Consider the following 23,138-nt stretch of genomic DNA (forward strand, 5'->3'; position numbering starts at 1 on the left):
TTCCTAGGAGTGGCTGTGGATCAAGACTGGTTTGTGTTTGAATATCTACAGATACATGTCAGAAAATATCTGCCAGCTTTAGCTCCGCACTGGGAAATGCCTGCCCGCTGTTAGGTAGCAGTAGGTTAGAAAGTTGCAACTGTCGGGTGAAATCTGTTGACTAGTGGCCCCAGGAATGATTTGAGTGTATGGCCAAATTTAGAAGCATCTGAAAGTAAGAGATATTAAACTCGGGTTTAGGCAGGACACTGGTTATTGCCTCTGCTGCTCTCTACTCACCAAAGCAATCCAGAGCACCAAGTACTCGTTTATAAAACTGTTGAAGTATTGGTCCAGGAAGAGGAGCCCTGGGCCGACAAATGCAGTGTCCTGCAAATGCATCTCACTTTTTGTCATATGAGCCACCTGAAATCAGGAGAGAGAATTTATTCACTACACCTGGAATAACACAGTCACTGGTTCGAAAATCAGCTGGGCAACATCATTAGATTAATACACGCACAAACTTGCATTTATACAGCACCTTTCATACTCAGGATGTCCGCTGGGAATGCTGCAGTGTGAGATGAAAGGGTGCAGGTCTGCGCTTGTGATTCCCCTCACAGGAAGTCCCAAAGCACTTTACAGCCAATGAAGTACTTTTGAAGTGTAGTCACTGTCGTAATGTCGGGAATACAGCAGCCAATTTGCATGCCACAAGATTCAATGCACAGCAATGTGATAATGACCAGATCATCTGTTTTAGTGATGCTGGGTGAGGGAGAAATATTGGCCAGGACACTGGGGAGAACTCCCCTGCTCTTCTTCAAAATAGTGCCGCGGGATCTTTTACATCCACCGGAGAGCAGATGGTTTAACGTCTCATCTGAAAGACGGTACCTACGGCAGTGCAGCACTGGGGTGTTGGCCTAGGTTCTGTTCCAGGTCTCTGGAGTGGGACTTGAACCCACGACCTTCTAGCTCAGGAGGAGAGCGTGCTGCCCACTGAGCCACAGCAGACACATCCAATATAGGAGGCAAACCAGGCTGAAATAGTTTGCACCAAAAGATTGATCGTTAAATAATCACAAGGCTCAATTATCACCGCGAGCTATTATTGTGATCAGTTTTTGAGGTTGAGGTTTTGATTTTGATGAGGGACAACCTTAAGGCAGTTAAGGTATCAACAGCTGCTCATGTGTCACTTTATCAGCAGCTTTCTGTCATCGGGCTTTTCAGCATTTACTTAGGGGATGGCAATCCCTGAAGGTCAGGGTGTTTGGTCCAGCAGGATGTGGCCCTGCTGCCAGTACTGAGGGGGTCAGGGGTTGTGTGGGTGGAGGGCGGTAAGCTGCCCACAATACGCGGTACGTACCACTAATTTATTGGTTATTTTTGCAGAGACAAAGCCAAAAGCGAGAATGTAGAGGCAGGGGTTATTCTCAAAGAGCCGGCTGGTGGATTTCTTGTAGATCATCAATGCCAGCGTTATAACTGCCCCTATGTGCAGGAATGGTGACAGCACACTTGTACCCTGTGAAACACAATGATACACGTGATTAACTCCGTGTCAGTCACCGTACCCCCATATTACAATCCTTTGTGCAGAGAGCCGATACTAGTGCTCACTGCACAGGAAGTGTTCCAGTCAGACATCGGCTCAGTATATCCAGACACCAGAGGCCCCGGGACACAGCCCACCCGCCCAGGACAGTGGGTCACGACTGGGGAATGGGCCGCAGTCAATGTGGAGTCAGGGAGAATTGTGAATAAACCACTCACAACTCTCCATTAACTTTGCGTTTCCTGCATTCCTTGAATTTCCATCTCCTTACGGCCATCTATCTCTCAATGCTTCTTCACAACTGTAAATCATCTCTCTCTCTCCCCATCTCCTGCTTCCCTTCACTTCTGCTTTTCTCTCCAGTATGTTTCTGCAACATGGTCAGGGACAGACAGCATTGTCGAGATTCGGCACTTTCACCCTCGCACCCCCCGTCCCTTTCAGCCGATGCAAGAATCAACATTGCAGGCTTGCAGTGAATACTTGAAGTTTGTACACACACCAGCCCATCTGTTCCCTTCCCCTCAGTCCTGCTACTGGGAATATTATACAGCACAATCAGCTTGCAGGTACATCTGATCTTGCTTTCCGGCTGATCCACCTGGTTAATATCTCTCTCCCGCTCTTCTCCCTTTGCCTGATCTCTCTCTCTCTCCTCCGCACCATTGGCTCCATCTCTGTCTCCGTTTGTTTCCTTTTTCTGATCTCTCTGCTCCCTCTTTCTCCGGATCTCTCGTGTCTCACTCCCTGGTTGATCTCTCACTGTGTTAGGACGCTCTTTCTCTGGAGATCTCTCTCTCTCTGATACCTCTCCGATCTCATAATTAGCTCATTCTCATCATCATCAGCACCCGATAAACACAGTCCTTACCAGACACCATCTCCCTATGGCTTGGACAAACCGCTGGCTAATGGAGTAATACAGGAGGGTGAGCTAAATCTGTGAGTTTAACATTAAACTAATGGAGTAATACAGGAGGGCTGAGCTAAATCTGTGAGTTTAACATTAAACAGATGAACCTGGAGCTTAAACATCGTCCTGTGTCCACAGGCCAGCCCGACACCCCCTCCCACCCCACCCCCCGCACGCAGACCAGCCCGACCCCGCCGCAACCCCCCAGGCCGGTCTCGCCCCCCCCCCCCCCACGCAGACCAGCTCGACCCCGCCGCACCCCCCAGGCCAGCTCCCCACCCCCCGCACACAGACCAGCCCGAGCCCGCCGCACCCCCCAGGCCAGCCCGACACCCCCTCCCTCCCCACGCAGACCAGCCCGACCCCGCCGCAACCCCCCAGGCCGGTCTCGCCCCCCCCCCCCACGCAGACCAGCTCGACCCCGCCGCACCCCCCAGGCCAGCTCGACACCCCCCTCCCTCCCCACGCAGACCAGCTCGACCCCGCCGCAACCCCCCAGGCCGGTCTCGCCCCCCCCCCCCACGCAGACCAGCTCGACCCCGCCGCACCCCCCAGGCCAGCTCCCCACCCCCCGCACACAGACCAGCCCGAGCCCGCCGCACCCCCCAGGCCAGCTCGACACCCCCTCCCTCCCCACGCAGACCAGCTCGACCCCGCCGCACCCCCCAGGCCAGCTCCCCACCCCCCGCACACAGACCAGCCCGAGCCCGCCGCAACCCCCCAGGCCAGCCCGACACCCCCTCACTCCCTCCCCACCCCCCACACGACCAGCCCGACTCCACCACCCCCCAGGCCGGCCCGACACCCCCTCCCCACCCCCCGCACGACCAGCCCGACTCCACCACCCCCCAGGCCGGCCCGACACCCCCTCCCTCCCCACCCCCCGCATGACCAGCCCGACCCCACCGCAATCCCCCAGGCCGGCCCGACACCCCCTCCCTCCCCACCGCCGCACGCAGACCAGCCCGACCCCGCCACAACCGTCCGACACCCCCTCCCACCCCATGCAGACGCTTAGGCACTTACTGCTATGGTGGAGCCATTCTTGCCAACACCACCAGTGAAGATGACGGTGAAGTAGTTGGTGCAGGAGAAGACGGCGCCCGCTACCACAAAGAGAGCCGGCACAATTTTAACTTGAATTTCCAAAACCGGGATCTTTACGGGGTAAAGAGAGAAAATGAGAACGACAGCAAGCAGCGGAAATTCACTGTTCAAAGAGCACAAGACAAGTATGGTGAGAAGGCCAATCAGACCATCTTGGCCGATTCATCTCGAAGATCCAACATTGCAGCATCCACTCTTTGTTAAACGATTCCAGGGTTTCTGCCTCCACTACTCGGAGTTTATTCCACACATTGACCACGCTCTGTCTGAAGAATTCCCTGATCAGTCCTAAAATTGCTGTTTACTAGTTTGAACTTGTGTCTCCTTGGCCAACTCAGTTTAATTTAAAGTAATATTCCAGATTAACTTTTTCTATACCCATAGCTCCCTCTACAAGAACACCTTGCAAATGACTTTTTTCCCCAGACTGAAAAGCACAAGTTTCTCCAGTTTTCCCTCAGTCAGTTCTGTGCATGCACACCCCTCCACACAGGAGCTATTTTGAATCTTAGCAAACTTAATTTAAGAACTCATTCAGCCTCACAAGGGTGGGAGCGGATGCACAGTGCAGTGCATGAAAGAAGTTTTTGGGCGATGAATGAAGATGGCCCTACAAGGTAGTCTGTCTCTAGATATCCTCCACATCATTGGCCAATGGTGAGGTTGGGGCATTAGAGAACAGATGGAGGCTCCTATAGGAGAAGAAACCATCAGCTGCTAGGACAGAGCTGCTAAATGTGTTAACCAAACAATAGTATCCGACGAAGGAACATGGGTTAGTCCCAGTTCTAACCTTCAACTGACACTTGTTTCAAAGATGTAACCAGAGTGGATCAGAGTGAACAGCCCTTAACCAAGCCAAACAGTTCCTCACTGGGAGTAGCAGGCGTGCAGGATAAACAGCACAAATCACTGGGCACTGCCCTAGCCAGGATTTTGGGGCCTAGGATGACAAAGATGTGGAGCTGGCTTTGTGCTCATAGAAATCTACAGCATAGGAGGCCATTCAGCCCATCATGTCTGAGCCAGTTGAAAAAGAGCCATCCAGCCTAATCCCACTTTCCAGCTCTTGGTCCGTAGCCCTGTAGGTTGCGACACTTCAAGTGCATATCCAAGTACTTTTTAAATGTGAAGGTTTCTGACTCTACCACCCTTTCAGGCAGACAGTTCCAGACCCCCACCACCCTCTGGGTGAAAAAAGTTCTCAACTTCCCTCTAATCTATCAATTACATTAAATCTATGCCCCCTGGTTATTGACCTCTCTGCTAGGGGAAATAGGTGCCTCCTAGCCACTCTATCTAGGCCCCTCATAATTTTATACACCTCAATCAAGTCTCCCCTCAGCCTCCTCTATTCCAACGAAAACAACCCTAGCCTATCCAATCTTTCCTCATAGCTAAAATTCTCCAGTCCTGACAATCCTTGTAAATCTCCTCTGCATCCTCTCTAATACAATCACATCTTTCCTGTAATGTGGTGACCAGAACTGCACGCAGTACTCTAGCTGCGACCTAACTAGTGTTTTATATAGTTGAAGCATAACCCCCCCTGCTCTTGTATTCTATGCCTCGTCTAATAAAGGCAAGCATTCCGTATGCCTTCTTAACCACCTTATCTACCCGGCCTGCTACCTTCAGGGATCTGTGGACATGCACCCCAAGGTCCCTCTACATTTCTGAGTATCCTACCATTTATTGTGTATTCCCTTGTCTTGTTAGCCCTCCCCAAATGCTTTACCTCACACTTCTCCAGATTGAATTCCATGTATCACTTTTCTGTCCATTGATATCTTCCTGCAGTCTACAGCTTTCATCCTCACGATCAACCACACGGCCAATTTCTGCAAACTTCTTAATCATGCCCCCTACATTGAAGTCTAAATCATTGATACATAGGAGGTCATTCATCTCAATCACATGACATCACTGCAAGAGTTCCTCAGGGCAGTGTCCTAGGCCCAACCATCTTCAGCTGTTTCATCAATGACCTTCCCTCCATCATAAGGTCAGAAGTGGGGATGTTCGCTGATGATTGCATACTGTTCAGCACCATTCAAGACTAGTCAGATACTGACGCAGTCCGTGTCCATATGCAGCAAGACCTGGACAACATTCAGACTTGGGCTGACAAGTGGCAAATAACATTCGCACCACACAAGTGCCAGGCAATGACCATCTCCAACAAGCGAGACTCTAACCATCTCCCCATGACATTCAATGGCATTACCATCGCTGAATCCCCCGCTATCAACATCCTGGGGGTTACCATTGATCAGAAACTGAACAGGACCAGCCATATAAATACTGTGGCTACAAGAGCAGGCCAGAGGCTGGGAATTCTGCAGCGAGTGTCTCACCTCCTGACTCCCCAAAGCCTTTCCACTATCTACAAGGCACAAGTCAGGAGTGTGATGAAATACTCTCCACTTGCCTGGATGAGTGCAGCTCCAACAACACTCAAGAAGCTCGACACCATTCAGGATAAAGCAGCCCGCTTGATTGGCACTCCATCCACCTTCAACATTCACTCCCTCCACCACCGGCGTACTGTGGCTGCAGTGTGTACCATCTACAAGATGCACTGCAGCAACTCGCCAAAGCTCCTTCAACAGCACCTTCCAAACCTGCGACCTCTACCACTTAGAAGGACAAGGGCAGCAGACGCATGGGAACACCACCACCTACAAGTTCCCCTCCAAGCCACACACCATCCTGACTTGGACCTGTATCGCCGTTCCTTCACTGTCGCTGGGCCAAAATCCTGGAACTCCCTTCCTAACAGCATTGTGGGTGTACCTACACCATATGGACTGCAGCGGTTCAAGAAGGCAGCTCACCACCATCTTCTCAAGGGCAACTAGGGATGGGCACTAAATGCAGGCCTAGCCAGCCAGCGACGCCCACATCCCATCAATGAATTAAAAAAAAAGCAAGGGACCTAGTACCGAGCCCTGTGGAACCCCACTGGAAACAGCCTTCCAGTCACAAAAACACCCGACCATTACTCTTTGCTTCCTGCGACTGAGCCAATTTTGAATCCAACTTGCCACTTTCCCTAGGATCCCATGGACTTTTACTTTTTTGACCAACCTGCCATGTGGGACCTTGTCAAAAGCCTTGCTAAAATCCATGTAGACTACATCAAATGCACTATCCTCATTAGGGTGCGAAGGGGTGGAAAGTTTCCGGTAAATTTCTGGAAATTTTCCACGGGAAGTTTAGCTTGGGAATTTTGCCCAAAAAAGGACATGCTAGCATAATATTTTTTTTTGTTGGTATTTCTTTCATTTTTTTTTTCCCCCACAGGTCCTCTCTTAAAATTACTAACAGAGATGGAATCTTAATTATTAAGGAATTTCTTAATCAATATATGTTTATCTTCTTACTTGGCTTGTTTTAATAATTACAAGTTTTGTGTGTGACTGTGAACAAATGTGTCCTGATTGGTTGGATGAGCAATTAGCTCCCTCTATTGGTGATGTAGCGTCGTGCGTGCACAGGTCATGCTTCCATCAAATGGAGCATCAGGAAAAGTTTACTCACCCTGCTGCAATCGTGCTGATCGACCGCAGTTCGACACAGACAAATACCCTTTATTTTTCTGCATAGAACAATGCCACGTTTACCGTTGGATGTGTGGAAGCATTTTACCCCAGACATTAAAGATGGAAAGACTGTGTACATGTGCAAACACCGTACAAAGCCATATGTAAAGAATGTCACAAAGATGCAGCAGCATTTATCCAAATGCAACAACTTCACTCAAAGCTCACAGCAGTCAGCCCAGAGTTCCTCTGCTTCCATTCAAGATGATGATGGCTCACATTCAGCATCAGGCTCCTTGTCATCAGCAACTCCTGGCCCACTTGGAAGGTTCTTTGATACAATGGATAACCATAGCCAGAAGAATGCAGATGAGTGCCTTGCTCGAGCTGTATATGCGACAGGCTCACCCCTCATGCTCACAGCTAATGTGTACTGGAAGAGATTTTTCAATGTTATTCGCCCTGCATACTGTCCTCCCACCAGACATGCTTTGTCTAGTTATTTGCTGGAGGCTAAGTACAACAGAGTCCAAGGAAAGCTCAGAAACGATAGAGATGGCAGACTGTGTTGCAGTTATCTCAGATGGGTGGTCAAATGTACGAGGGGAGGGCATCATAAACTACATCATCTCCACTCCTCTCCCAGTGTTCTTCAAGAGCACAGACACGAAGGACAACAGACACACAGCAGATACATTGCTGATGAGCTGAAAGCGGTCATCAATGATCTTGGATCACAAAAGGTCTTTGTAGTAGTTACTGACAATGCTGTGAATATGAAGGCTGCTTGGGCTCAAGTGGAGGAGGCCTACCCTCATATTACATCTATTGGGTGCGCAGCTCATGGGCTTAACCTGCTCAAGGATATCATGGGTTTGAGAACCATGGAAACACTGTACAAGAGAGCCAAGCAAGTTGTTAAGTATGTCAGGGGAAAACAGGTAGTTGCAGCAACCTACAACTCCAAGCAAACGACAAAGAACAAGAACACCACACTGAAGCTGCCCAGCAACACTAGGTGGGGTGGCGTTGTCATAATGTACAACAGCCTTCTGGAGGGTAAGGAGTCGCTGCAAGAAATGGCAATATCCCAGTCTGGGGATATGGAAACCATCAAGAAAATACTGCTGGATGATGTGTTTTGGGAGAGAGTGGTTAGCAGCCTTAAACTACTCTCACCAGTAGCATCTGCAATTGCTCAGATTGAAGGAGATGACACTGTCTTGTCAGATGTTCAGGCTTTTTGCTGATTTAAAAGAACAAATCAGCATTGCCCTACCCACATCCCTGCTGCTCAAAGCAGAGGAGAAGGCAATTGTTCGATTCATAGACGCGTCAAGAATTTTGTGTCAAGCCGATTCATGCTGCAGCATACATGCTGGACCCAAAGCATGTTGGGCGACCAATACTTTCTGGAGAACAGATCAACAGCGCTTACAGTGCGATTTCTACCCTCTCACGCCACCTCAATCTGGACGTGGACAAAGTTCTGGGAAGTCTGGCAAAGTTCTCTACCAAGCAAGGTCTTTGGAATGGGGACGGGATATGGGAATCATGCAAACCTGGTGGAAGGGACTTTGTGCATCTGAGGCCCTGTCACCCATTGCATCGGTGATACTCCAAATCCCACTTTCATCAGCGGCCTCTGAATGAAACTGGTCACTTTTTGGGAATACACATACAAAGGTGCGCAACAGGCTGACTAACGAGAGTGGAGAAACTGGTGGCTATCTGGGCAGACTTACAACTTCTTGAGCCAGATACAGAAGTGTCCACCACACAGCTAGACAGTGACACAGAGGAGGAAAGGGACACGTCAGAGCCAGAGTCAGAGAATCAGGAGGAGCAATGATGAGTAGAAGACTCAGAAGGCTCATGAGTAGAAGACTCAAGGGACAAAATAAGGACAAATTACAGGCTAAATAAGCCGACGCTCTTTTTATTTTATTTTAGATGGGTCTTTTTTGTGGGGGTTCAATAAAGTTCAAAATTATAACCTAAATAAAGTTTTGAAAGCCTGTTTTTATTTGTATGGAACAGTATGTCTATTTTGATGACAAAGATAATATAAGGGTCAGAGACAAAAACCATCAGTGTGCAAAAAAACTCAAAATTCCCATGGAAAGTTTCCTCTTTCAAAAATTCCCAGAATTTTGCAACCCTAATCCTCATCGACCCTCTAACGTTGCCGCCTCAAAAAATTCAATCAAGTTAGTCAGACACGACCTTCCCTTAATAAATGCATGCTGACCTGATTAATCCGTGCCTTTCTAAATGACAATTTATACTGCTCCTCAGAATTGTTTCCAATCATTTTCCCACCACCAAGGTTAGGCTGACTGGCCTAATTACTCGGTCTATCCCTTTCTCCCTTTTTAAACAATGGCACAACGTTAGCAGTCCTCCAGCACCATGCGTGTAGCCAGAGAGGATTGGAAAATGATGATCAGAGCCTCCGTTATTTCCTGCCCTGCCTCTCAACAGCCTGGGATACATTTCATCCGGCCTGGTGATTTATCTACTTTCAAAGATGCTAACCCTCTTAATACTGCCTCTCTCTCTCTCTGTTTATCCCATCTAATATTTCACACTCCTCCTCCTCAACTGCAACTTCTGCATTGTCCCTCTCTTCTGTGAATACAAAGTATTCGTTAAGATCCATACCCACACCTTCCGCCTCCGCACAGGTTACCCTTTTGGTCTCTAATAGGCCCAACTCTTTCTTTAGTTATCCTCTTGCTCTTTCGTATTTATAAAACACCTTTGGGTTTTCTTTGCCAATATTTTTTCATGCCTTCTCTTTGCTTTCCTAATTTCCTTTTTAATTTCACCCCTGCACTTTCTGTACGCTAGGCTTTCTGCAGTATTGAGCTTTCGGTATCTGACAAAAGCTTCCCATTTTTCCCTTATCCTAGTCTGTATGCTCCTTGACATCCAGGGAGCTCTAGATTTGAGAGTCCCACCCTTTTTGTGGGAATATATTTGTTCTAAATCCTCCCACTGCTCTGACACTGATTTACCTTCAAGTAGCTGTTTCCAGTTCACTTTTGCTAACATCTCAGCTTAGTAAAATTGGCCTTTCCCCAACAGAGAACTGGTCTATCTTTGTCCATTTCAAAAACTATGCTAAATCTAACTGAATTACGATCACTACCATCAAAATGCTCTCCCACTGATACCCCTTCCACCTGCCCAGCTTCATTCCCTAAAGCTAAGTCCAGAACTGCCCCTCTCTTGTTGGGCTTGTTATGTACTAGCTAAAAAGTTTTCCTGAATGCATTTTAGGAATTCTGTGCCTTCTATTCCTTTTACACTACAGGAAACTTTTGATTTACCGGCACCTAAATAACAGGAAATCTCGGTTAACCGGCAAAATTGAGGAGTAGGTTCAGGTAACTTTTATTACTTGCCTTCCTCCATTTATTGCTGTGCAAGGGTGTGGCTGCAGCTGTTGCTAAGCTACAGAGACGCTTGCAACTTGTGGCCATTGTTCTGAAGCTGTAGGGTTTGTTGCTTTACACGGAGCTCTCGGCTCCGTATCTTTCACTATAGCATTCGGTTATCCGGAATTTTTGATGAACCGGCACCACGTCGGTCCCGTCCGTGCCGGATAAAAAAAAAAAGTTTCCTGTAATTCTATCCCAGTTAATATTAGGGTAGTGCTATCCAGATAGAAGGCGAAAGCTCTGCACAGTGCAATTAATGCTACAGCTGATGAGGCGGTGTCAACATCCATACCAGCCCGCATTATACTGCAAAGTAAGGGTGAGGGGGGCGACAGGTGAGGAGGCTCAAAAAGGAGAAAGAGACACACAAAACAGGAGAGAGAAGTGTGGGAGTAAAGAGGGTGCAGCAAGAGTGACAGGAGAGAGAGAGACACACACACAAACTGAGAGAAAGAAGGACAGACAGTGATGGAGACTCCATCCTTCTCCCGAGCCACTGTCTGAGGCTGAAGCAGATACAGTGAAGCTGCCTGTGAAAGGCACTGTACGGTGACTGAAACTTCAGTACAGTCAGAAGGTCTATGGAAGAAAGCGGGGCTGTGCGGACTTTGAATCTGCAGCACTTAATATTTCTAACAGACCAGGACGGTGGGACTGACCTAAACCGTGATGCCCTCACGATTGAACAGTCTGTGGACATTCCACCATCAAGGCTCACATGAAATAACCACCAGGCGGTTGCCCTCCAATACCTTACCCGGCACCCATACAACAGTCTCACCGTGAGGAGGGGGTGCCTGGAGGAGGAAGGGGGGGGGGTGGGGGGGAGGATAAGAAGGGGCTTGAATTAAAGGCTTCGCGCCAAGAGAATGGGTTACGTAAATCTCCAACCGCAAAAACAAACCCACTTCAGCTACCTGGGCCCCAAGCTCTGGAAAACCCTCCCTAAAGCTCGTCGCCTCTCCCTCCTCCTTTACGTAGCTCGTTCAAACCTACCTCTTTGACCAATCTTTTGGTCACTTGTCCGAATATCTCATGTGGCTCGGTGTCAAATTTTGTCCGATAACACACCTGTGAAGCGCCTTGGGACCTTTTACTACATTGAAGGCGCTATGTAAATGTAAATTGTTGCTGTTGATATTCTCAGACTTACAAAACTGGAGAAAGTTGTGCTGGTGAAGGAGGCAGCGTGTGTGGGAGACTTTAATCCTGTAGCACTTGGTATTACTAGCTGGCTGGGAACGCAAGTTGTGAGGAGGATGCGAGGAGGTTTCAAGGGGATATAGGCAGGCTAAGGCGAGTGGGCAAGAACATGGCAAATGGAATATAATGTGGAGAAATGTGAAGTTATCCACTTTGGTAGGAAAAATAGAAAAGCAGAGTATTTTTTAAATGGTGATAGATTGGGAAATGTTGGTGTTCAGAGGGACCTGGATGTCCTTGTACGTCAATTACTGAAAGTTAAGATGCAGGTACAGCAAGCAATTAGGAAAACAAATGGTATGTTGGCCTTTATTACAAGAGGATTTGAGTACAAGAGTAAAGACGTCTTACTGCAATTATATAGGGCCCTGGTGAGACCACACCTGGAGTATTGTGTAGTTTTTGGTCTCCTTACCTAAGGAAGGATACACTGGCCATAGAGGGAGTGCAACGAAGGTTCACCAGACTGGTTCCTGGGATGAGGGGATTGTCCTATGAGGAGAGATTGAGTAGACTAGGCCTATATTCCCTAGAGTTCAGAAGAGGGGATCTCGTTGAAACATAAAATTCTGAGTGCGCTTGACAGGGTAGATGCAGGGAGGATGTTTCCCCTGGCTGGGGAGTCTAGAACCAGGGGTCACAGTCCCAGAATAAGAAGTCGGCCATTTAGGACTGAGATGAGGTGAAATTTCTTCACTCAGAGGGGGGTGAATCTTTGGAATTCTCTGCCCCAGAGGGCTGTGGAGGCTCAGTCATTGAGTATATTCAAGACAGAGAGTGATAGATTTTTGAATATTAAGGGAATCAAGGGATATGGGGATAGTGCAGGAGAGTGGAGATGAGGTAGAAGATCTTATTGAATGGTGGAGCAGGCTCGAGTGGCCAAATGGCCGACTACTGCTCCTATTTCTTATGTTATTACCACCATTTCTATTGCTACCTCAGTGAGCGACACATTGAGGCCAGTCGTTTGGCACTGTGCTCACCCAGATACACACTCAGCTGACTCGCACCCCCTCTTCTAATGGGCTTGGCACAGTGAGGTTAGCAAAGCCTCTTTGACCTTAATGGGTTGAATGGCCTTTGGCTCCTTCAAGTAAAGCAAGTGAGTTTTCTAATCTGAGCTAGCTGAACCTTTGGATCAGAATCACAGCGCAGACCACAGATCCACCTGGACTCTACTTGACCTGCAAACTATCTTGACTTGCCCCCGTTCCGCGCACTAGGAATCAAGAGGCGCTGGCACGGTGCTAAGACTTAGAACACTGTGTGGAGTTCGGCTCTCAAACCGGTCAGAGAGCACAGTGCTTAAAATAAATCACAAACCACTGCTACATTTAACAGAAAGTGGGGCATAGGCCTTAAATAAAAATGACACAAAATGTAACTGGACAAGTGCCACATACTCAACCAGGAATCTGGAGGCAGATTTACATGCATTAGTGAAAGGACTACAGCAAACCAGGTGGCAATCGCCACAACTTCTCAACCTGTAGCTCTGGGTCCCATTGCATTCTCTCCAGGAAACACAGAGTACAGAGTAGGTCAGTCTCTGCCCCAGCCGAGCCCCTCCCACTCCCCACCCTGCCGTTTGCTCCCGTCCTTTCCCCAGGTAAATAGGGATCAGAATTCGTTTTGTCAATTAATTACCATCGATTCCCAAAATGCAGTTCCTCCACTCGCGGCCAATAAAAACAGGACAATTATGAAGAATTGCACTTCAGTCACATCAATTCTGATTGGGTGAGAAAAGCAGAAATCAGTATTAGAGTCACTCATTGGTTGTTAGGTCATCCCAAGCAAAGCAACTGCAGCTCTATCATGCACCAAGCCAATGGAGTAACACGCTCCGTTAGACCCCTCCTCACTGTCTCCAATGCTTCATTTTCTGAAGACACCATTTGCAATTCATCGGCGTGAAGTCTCTTCGATCTTTAAGAGGTGCCCCGACCCCCCAAAAGAAGGGGTCTACACCGTTAGTTGATCTCTGCTTGGGGTAGCAAGAGGGTCATTGTAATTGGCCCGAGTGGCCTTAGGCTAAGAAAGAGGTCGTTTGGAGGGGGGTTCCTGCTCCTGAATACCATCCAGCTGTTTCTACTGAAAGTGTGCGGCTGGTGGGGGTGGGCAGGAGGAGGTTAAATCAGGCTCCGCTGTGATGGAGTTCTCCTGCTCCAGTAGCCCAATACCCGCTGATGCTCACCCCATCGTGAAGAATGGCTGTTTGAGCAAGGCACCAGCAAGGGGCTCAACACCTCCAGCAGAGGAGGAAGGGAGACAGACATTAAATACAACACCTTCGGCCATGGCTGCTGCTACAATTTAAAGGGATCTTGTACCCTACCAAACCCCCAACCCTCCCCTCCTCAGACACGCTTGGATGGCTTGGGAGCCCTGGGAATTTAAGATGGTGCCTCATCATTTTATCAGCTTTTAAGAATTTGGACGCAGTGCTGCTTGAATGAAAGCCGTGCACTTCTGCACTGGAAACCTTTGAAGGGTTAATTATCGATGGGGCGAGGCCACGAGATGGGAAGTTGGGGGTGATGGGCGTTACTGATTGGCTATGGCGCGTGATAGAGCAGCTGTTCGATTGGCTAGTCAACATGCAGTCGCCCGGAAGGCTGGTGTTTACCGGAGTATTCCACAGTGAAGGCCCCACAATCACCGTCATAACTTGTGCAACTACAATACAGAGCTGAGCCTCGGTGATATCGAATCTGTCAGTCAGAAAATAATGATAAAACAATGAAACACCGTAAACAAGACAAACACAGAGCAAGTAGCAAAAAAGCAGCGGAGAGTAATCCCACTCAATGGAATGGAAACAGGCAGCAAGACACACTGGGCTCGCAATGCAGCTCGCTTCCCTCACTGAGGGTCCCAGCCCACTAACACAGTGGTGAGGGGTAACACTGGCTGCAGCAAGTGACTTCACTAAAGACAGAGTCCAAAACAATGGCGGTGGGATTTAAACTTGGGTTCTTTGTAATAAAAAGCAGGCATCAGACCACCAGGTGTCTGGACACTACAGTAAAAAAAACACACATCTGCGCTGAAGCTCGTTAGTGTTTGAACACCACTGACCACCGAAAGATCAGTGAGCAACTGCTTTTAACATACCTGCACAAAGAGACAGAAGAACAAGTTAGATGTACAATGTGCATTCAGGGAGCTTGCAAACAGCGCACCACAGGGAGTTGGTGTGTGGATCTGGACTGTCGTCCTTCTCTAAGCCGGTGTGTGTGTATTTCACTGTCTCCTCTGCGCCCGTCTAATACTCACATCCCAAAGCGCAGTGTCCCAGAGACGTACGTCTGCCAGTGTGCACAGTAGAACATGAAGACCCCGGCAAAGCAGCAAAAGAACATCCAGTCTGGGTTGGTGCCCAGCTGCACAGCGATGCAGATTCCCAGGACCACGAAGACTGCGGAACAGAATGGGTGCAGCATTTACTCTCAATGCAGAAAGCACACAGAACAATCCCACCGGCACCCCAACTCTGGGATTCAAATACACCATCCACAACAGGAGATGGTCAACTCTGGCTCAATCCCCTTCAGTCACTGCAGCTCCCAAAACAGTTGTTAAGGAGCATCGATATATAGGATTAAACCAGGTCCGCCGGCCTGTCTGGAAGCAGTGAGGGGGACGTCACACCTTCCAGCCAATCATCTCTATTCAAGTCAGCCACTGGGGACATGGCAATGGATGTCGAGAAATCAGGCACGTTTCCCCCCCACAGGCAGAGGGCACGGAACTGCCCTCCTTCACTCTTGGTGTGGCACATTAAGGGTTTCACAGTATGAATGGATTGAGGAGGTAGGCTGAGGATGGGGGGGGGGGGGGAATGTGGTGAGAAGGTGGGGCTGGTGTGTTAAACAGGGACAGGCTTGTCGGTTTCTAAGGCCTCTTCCTTTCTTTAGGATTTCTAACAACCGGGCAGAGAGCTCATTTTCCACACACATCGAATAAAGATCCCTGGCATTTCTGGCCACAAGCTGGAGAGTTCAAAGTCCACTGTGGAGAGCTCGAAGTCCAATGCGGACAGTTCCAGCCTCTCCACTCCTCACACTGTACCAGACCCGAAGCGCAGTGCCACACCTACCGGCCCAGCCCAGCCCGACAGCAACAGCAGCTGGAGAAGGTAGAGCAGGACACTCAATAGTGGATCTACACAGCTCAGGAAAGCCCATAGAGCAGAAGCTGGACAAACTCGTCAGTCTCTCTTTCCCCCCACCAGCCCCAACCCCACTATTTCAGGCTTGCAATGGGGCAAGCTTCATGTCCCGTAGCACTGGGAAATGCCTCAGAGCCCCGAGCACAGCGACACCACCTGCGAGCACATCGCCCTCATCACCTCCGCTGCTGTGTAGATAAATCTCCCTCAGATACTAGGACCCCTGAAATAACCCCGGACCCCAACCCCACCCCCGTCACTCCCAGAGGGACATCCCTCACCCCCCCGTCACTCTCAGAGGGACAGCCCCCACCCCCACACACCCGTCACTCCCAGAGGGACATCCCTCACCCCCACACACCCCCTGTCACTCCCAGAGGGACATCCCCCACCCCCACCTGTCACTCCCAGAGGGACATCCCCCACCCCCCCAGTCACTCTCAGAGGGACATCCCCCCACCCCCACACACCCCTGTCACTCCCAGAGGGACATCCCTCACCCCCACACACCCCCTGTCACTCCCAGAGGGACATCCCTCACCCCCACACACCCCCCGTCACTCCCAGAGGGACATCCCCCACCCCCACCTGTCACTCCCAGAGGGACATCCCCCACCCCCCCAGTCACTCTCAGAGGGACATCCCCCACCCCCCCAGTCACTCTCAGAGGGACATCCCCCACCCCCCCAGTCACTCTCAGAGGGACATCCCCCACCCCCCCAGTCACTCTCAGAGGGACATCCCCCACCCACCCCTGTCACTCCCAGAGGGACATCCCTCACCCCCACACACCCCCTGTCACTCCCTGAGGGACATCCCCCACCCCCACCCCCCCCTGTCACTCCCAGAGGGACATCCCCCACCCCCACCCCCCCCTGTCACTCCCAGAGGGTCATCCCCCACCCCCCCCAGAGGGACAACCCCCCTCCCACACTCCCAGGGGGCACAGCTTTGAAACGGTTAGCCTGAGCAATGCTTACAGTGAACGAAATGGCGAATGGGAGTCCATCTCTTCCCTCTTTCCGCATAACTCTGACCCCTGATCAGCCTCCTGGTCTTTCTCTGCTCTGCCAACACTCGAATATCTTTCTCGTGGCTTGGTGACCAGAACTGGACACGGGGCTCAAGGTGGGTCTGACCAGAACTGGACATAATGCTCATGGTGGGTCTGACCAGAACTGGACACAGGGCTCACGGTGGGTCTGACCAGAACTGGACACAGGGCTCACGGTGGGTCTGACCAGAACTGGACACAGGGCTCACGGTGGGTCTGACCAGAACTGGACACAGGGCTCACGGTGGGTCTGACCAGAACTGGACACAGGGCTCACGGTGGGTCTGACCAGAACTGGCACAATGCTCACGGTGGGTCTGACCAGAACTGGACACAGGGCTCAAGGTGGGTCTGACCAGAACTGGACACAGGGCTCAAGGTGGGTCTGACCAGAACTGGCACAATGCTCACGGTGGGTCTGACCAGAACTGGACACAGGGCTCAAGGTGCGGTCTGGCCAGAACTGGACACAGGGTTCAAGTTGCAGTCTGACCAGAACTGGACACAGGGCTCAAGTTGCAGTCTGACCACAGCTCTTTATAGTGTGATCAGGACTTCATCTAACTTGTATTCTACTGCTTTGGTTTATATTGGTCAACACTCTAATTACCGTGCTGTTTGTTGCGCTGCATTGGCTGGGCATGTTGACCACAGAGTCGGAGACCCCCAGGTCTTTCAGCTTCATCACTGGCCATTTCAACCCCATTCATAGAGAACCAGCAGTGCCTATTTTTGCTCCCCATGTGCAGCACTTTACTCTTGTCTGAATTAAATTTAATCACCTACCGTTCTACCCACGTACACATTTTGTTGGGCTCACTCTGTAATTTCCGAGTTGCCGCCTTTGATTCCACTGCCCCTCCTAGTTTGGTACTATCTGTAATTTTGACCATTTTATCTTGGGTTTCAGAACCAAAGTTATTGATGTAAATTAGGAACATCAGTGGGCTCAATCACAGTCAGTACTTCCCCATCACTGGGCTCAATCACAGTCAGTACTTCCCCATCACTGGGCTCAATCACAGTCAGTACTTCCCCATCACTGGGCTCAATCACAGTCAGTACTTCCCCGTCAGTGGGCTCAATCACAGTCAGTACTTCCCCGTCAGTGGGCTCAATCACAGTCAGTACTTCCCTGTCAGTGGGCTCAATCACAGTCAGTACTCCCCCATCACTGGGCTCAATCACAGTCAGTACTTCCCCATCAGTGGGCTCAATCACAGTCAGTACTTCCCCGTCAGTGGGCTCAATCACAGTCAGTACTTCCCCGTCACTGGGCTCAATCACAGTCAGTACTTCCCCGTCACTGGGCTCAATCACAGTCAGTACTTCCCCGTCAGTGGGCTCAATCACAGTCAGTACTTCCCTGTCACTGGGCTCAATCACAGTCAGTACTTCCCCGTCACTGGGCTCAATCACAGTCAGTACTTCCCCCATCAGTGGGCTCAATCACAGTCAGTACTTCCCCATCAGTGGGCTCAATCACAGTCAGTACTTCCCCATCAGTGGGCTCAATCACAGTCAGTACTTCCCCATCAGTGGGCTCAATCACAGTCAGTACTTCCCCATCAGTGAGCTCAATCACAGTCAGTACTTCCCCATCAGTGGGCTCAATCACAGTCAGTACTTCCCCATCAGTGGGCTCAATCACAGTCAGTACTTCCCCATCAGTGAGCTCAATCACAGTCAGTACTTCCCCATCACTGGGCTCAATCACAGTCAGTACTTCCCCCGTCAGTGGGCTCAATCACAGTCAGTACTTCCCCATCACTGGGCTCAATCACAGTCAGTACTTCCCCGTCCCTCACACAACCAGAGATCTTTAAAATTATGAAAGAGTTGATAGGGTAAACATAGAGGTGATGTTTCCACTTACAGGAGAGTCCAAAGCTGGGGTCATAAATATAATATAGTCACTAATAAATCCAGTAAAGAACTCGAGAAACTTCTTTACCCAGAGAGTGGGGAGAATGTGGAACTCGCGACCACAGGGAGTGGTTGAGGCGAATAACAGATGCTTTTAAGGGGATGCTGGAGAAACACACGAGGGAGAAAGGAGTGGAAGGATATGTGGATAGGGTGGAAGGAAACTCGTGTGGAGCATAAACACCAGCACAGACCAGTTGGTCCGAGTGGCCGGTTTCTGTGCTGTACAATCTATGCAATTCTCTCTCAACACTTTGGGTTAAATACTACCTATCCCTGTTATGAGCTTGTCTGGGACTTCCAGCTACTCTATATTGATGTCATTGATTTTACTCAAGTTATGTCTGCTTGGGGAAGGCACATTGTTCACGTCTGCCCTTTTGAATGCACGGAGTAAAGGATGAGAATGTTTACTATCTTGTGCCGGTCCTGGGTTGAGAACATTTGCATCTTTTATGGTTGTCACCTCTTCTCTTGCCGAGACAATGGTTTGCTGTTCTGTTCAGCCTCTGCTGCTGTGCTCTTCCCAGCTCTCCTGTTGCCCCCCCCGCCAAATCATAGTCATGTCTTTCTACATTTTCTTGTATTCATCCCAGTAAGCCCTTTCCCACCAAGATTTGCAGAGGCTTTTTTTCCTCTTTATATCACTTTTAATGTGATAATCTATTTAGGATCACCTTTGTTTAGTCTGAGCTCACTGATTTATGACATGTAATCATCCTGGATGCTCAGCATTATTCATAGAATCATAGAAAGTTACAGCACAGAAGGAGGCCATTTCGGCCCATCGTGTCCGCGCCGGCCAACAAAGCGCTATCCAGCCTAATCCCACTTCCCAGCTCTTGGGATGCTCTAATCTGCAGGGCTACGGACCAAGTGCACATCCAAGTACTTTTTAAATGTGGTTAGGGTTCCTGCCTCTACCACCCTTTCAGGCAGTGAGTTCCAGACCCCCACAACCCTCTGGGTGAAGAAATTTCCCCTCAAATCCCCTCTAAACCTTCCCCCAATTACTTTAAATCTGTGCCCCCTGGTTTTTGACCCCTCTGCTAAGGGAAATAGGTCCTTTCTATCCACTTTATGCCCCATATAATTTGATACACCTCAATAAGGTCTCCCCTCAGCCTCCTCTGTTCCAAGGAAAACAGACCCAGCCTATCCAGTCTTTCCTCAGAGCGAAGATTCTCTACTCCGGCAACATCCTTGTAAATCTCCTCTGCACCCTCTCTAGTGCAATCACATCTTTCCTGTAATGTGACCAGAACTGCACGCAGTACTCTAGCTGAGGCCTAACTAGTGTTTTATACAGTTGAAGCATAACCCCCCTGCTCTTGTATTCTATGCCACGGCTAATAACGGCAAGCATTCCGTATGCCTTCTTAACCACCTTATCTACCTGGCCTGCTACCTTCAGGGATCTGTGGACATGCACTCCAAGGTCCCTTTGTTCCTCTACACTACTTGGTGTCCTACCATTTAATGTGTATTCCCTTTCCTTGTTAGCCCTCCCCAAATGCATTACCTCACACTTCTCCGGATTGAATTCCATTTGCCACTGTTCTGCCCAATTTATTGATATCTTCCTGCAGTCTACAGCTTCCTTCTTCAGTATCAACCACACAGCCGATTTTAGTATTATCTGCAAACTTCTTAATCATACCCCCCATATTCAAGTCAAGATTGTTGATATATACCACAAAGAGCAAGGGACCTAGTACTGAGCCCTGCGGAACCCCACTGGAAACAGCCTTCCAGTCACAAAAACACCCTTCAACCATTACCCTCTGCTTCCTGCCTCCGAGCCAGTTTTGAATCCAACTCGACACTTTGCCCTGGATCCCATGGGCTTTTAACTTTGTGACCAGTCTGCCACGTGGAACCTTATCAAAAGCCCATATACACTACATCAAACGCACTACGCTCAGATACACTACATCAAACACGGTGGCATAGTGGTTAGCACTGTTGCCTCACAGCGCCAGGGACCCGGGTTCGAATCCGGCCTCGGGCGACTGTCTGTGTGGAGTTTGCACATTCTCCCCGTGTTTGCGTGGGTTTCCTCCAGGTGCTCCGGTTTCCTCCCACAGTCCAAAGATGTGCGAGTTAGGTTGATTGGCTATGATAAATTGACCCTTAGTGTTAGGGGGATTAAATACGTGGGGTTACGGAGATAGGGTGGGATATGTGTTGGTGTAGGGGTTACGGGGATCGGGTGGGATATATGAGTCGGTGCAGGCTCGATGGGCCGAAATGGCCTCTATCTGCACTGTGGGGTTTCTGTGTGTTTCTGTGTGTGATACACTACATCAAACGCACTACCCTCAGATACACATCAAACGCACTACCCTCAAACAGATACACATCAAACGCACTACGCTCAAACATATACACTACAAACGCACTACCCTCAAACAAAATGCAGCAGCAGCGGCAGTGCGGGCCTGGGAGGAGCGGCAAGGTGGCAGCGGCGGTGTAAAGTGAGCCCGAGGCGCAGGTAGGCCCCACAGCAGCAGTGGCAGTGCGGACCTGGGAGGAACGGCGAGGGCAGTATAAAGAGTCCCCCAGTTATCCTCTACTGAAGTGCTTTGGGGCTGCAAGGACTATATATATGCAAGTTGTTGTGTGATTTTGCAGGACTATTACACTCCTCCACAGCAGAGGAGCCAGTGTAGGTCAGAGTTCTTTCAATCCTGCGGAGGGTGGTCCGATGCTCTAATCTAACAGAATTCTGCCAAATTTTCTCTCATTGGCGATGGGAAAGAAGAAGGACATGTGTGGGCATGGAAATGAACCAGAGATGTGGTTAGAGCAGGAGACATCAGTACAATTACAGGCTGAAGCCATTGGACAACACCACATGTGGTTCATGTACCGAATGCTGGTCACAGACTAATGACAGTTTAACTGAACGGAAATCTATTCCTGCAGTGGCAAACATACTTGCATGTGGCTACTGCTCAAGTGCTTGTTCGCTTTCTGTTCTTTAGCTGTGCTGTTTTATGTTGAGCCCAGACAATGTTGTTACTGGTTGGTCAATCAACAATACCGTATATGTACATAGCGCCTTTAATGTGGGAGGACACCAAGTCACTACACTGAGGTGCAACCAGACAAAGATAGTTGCTGAGCCAAAGGAGGAGATATTAGAAGCAGTGACCAAAAGCTTGGTTAGAGGTGGTAAAGGAAGGTCTTAAAGGAGGCGAAGGATGTAGAGGGGCAGAGGGGCTTGAGGTGGAGGAGTTTAAGAGGGAATTCCAAAGACTTATATTTTACTCAAGTGACCGGAAACAGATTGCTAAAATGAATGGCAGGATCGGCAGAGACTACAAAACAGGAATGGGCACTAAAATTCAGAGTCAGAAATTGGGTCCATTTGTATTTGGCCAAGCTTGAATAGGGGGCCTCAGTTGAACCCCTTGATTAGCCTTCTACCCCCTGTTCCAGTATTGGCCCCACTGTGCTTTGTTAAGGTACTGTTACAATAACTGCGGTAATCACACACAAGAGGTTCTTATATATTCAGTACATAAACTACAACCAATTAAGGGTGAGCTCCTACCTGTGGAAAGCGAATCACAGCCATGGTCAAACAGCTCTCCAAGAGGACTGCTGCTATTGGTTCTTCTAGCCTGCTTCCCATCTATAGCATCAAGTGTCTGGTAGATAAAAAGGCCCAGTGCACAGGCTAGGTATGCCCACAGAGGTGCCTGCAGAGCACAGAAAACACAGTGAGCCCAAAGTCAGCAGTAGAATCACACCCCGGGAGCAGAGTGAAGGGCTGGATTAAGAGCATCACAAGGAACACACTGGCAGAACGTAAAAGTAGCATCCGTTTCAGTTCACCTTTTCCTATATTGTAAAAATACACTAGATCAGAAGTAACAGCATGCAAAGAAATAAATGAAGTTATTACAACAGTGACTGCACATTAAAAGTACTTCATTGGCTTAAAGCATGTTGGAACATCCCAAGGTCCTGAAAGGTGCTATAGAAATGCAAGTCTTTTATTAAGTGCCTCCACTGTACACAGACTCGGGTGTTTGAGCTGGAGGTGTATCTAACAACAGGAAATTGGAGGAATAGTTACAGAAGGCTAGCTCCCTCTCTACCCCAGGAGCTATATACAGTGGCACTATTGAAATCTGAAGCTCGCTGTGAGGGGGATTCACAGGCAGAGTGGAGCATCTCACAATACCTAACACACATCTATCGCTCTCCAGCTTG

At 49.3% G+C, this 23,138-nt stretch overlaps 1 protein-coding gene across 2 annotated transcripts in view; it reads right to left on the reverse strand.

Moving 5' to 3' along the window:
- Window positions 1–23,138, reverse strand: part of LOC147105383 (choline/ethanolaminephosphotransferase 1-like) — a 55,372-nt gene that overhangs the window by 11,929 nt on the left and 20,305 nt on the right. The window contains exons 2-7 of one of the 2 annotated variants that reach the window (XM_086011682.1): window positions 22,474–22,621; window positions 15,040–15,181; window positions 13,408–13,492; window positions 3,483–3,614; window positions 1,355–1,513; window positions 280–405 (exon numbers count right to left, since the gene is read on the reverse strand). In XM_086011682.1, coding sequence (XP_085867808.1) covers window positions 280–405; window positions 1,355–1,513; window positions 3,483–3,614; window positions 13,408–13,492; window positions 15,040–15,181; window positions 22,474–22,621 — 792 coding nt within the window. Of the gene's footprint in view, window positions 1–279; window positions 406–1,354; window positions 1,514–3,482; window positions 3,615–13,407; window positions 13,493–14,389; window positions 14,475–15,039; window positions 15,182–22,473; window positions 22,622–23,138 lie in introns of both variants that reach the window. The other variant, XM_086011683.1, reaches the window with a different exon arrangement.

Source organism: Somniosus microcephalus, chromosome 18 (assembly GCF_052327205.1).
Source record: "Somniosus microcephalus isolate GS21.2 chromosome 18, FLI_Smic_1.0, whole genome shotgun sequence".
NCBI classification, from domain to species: domain Eukaryota; kingdom Metazoa; phylum Chordata; class Chondrichthyes; order Squaliformes; family Somniosidae; genus Somniosus; species Somniosus microcephalus.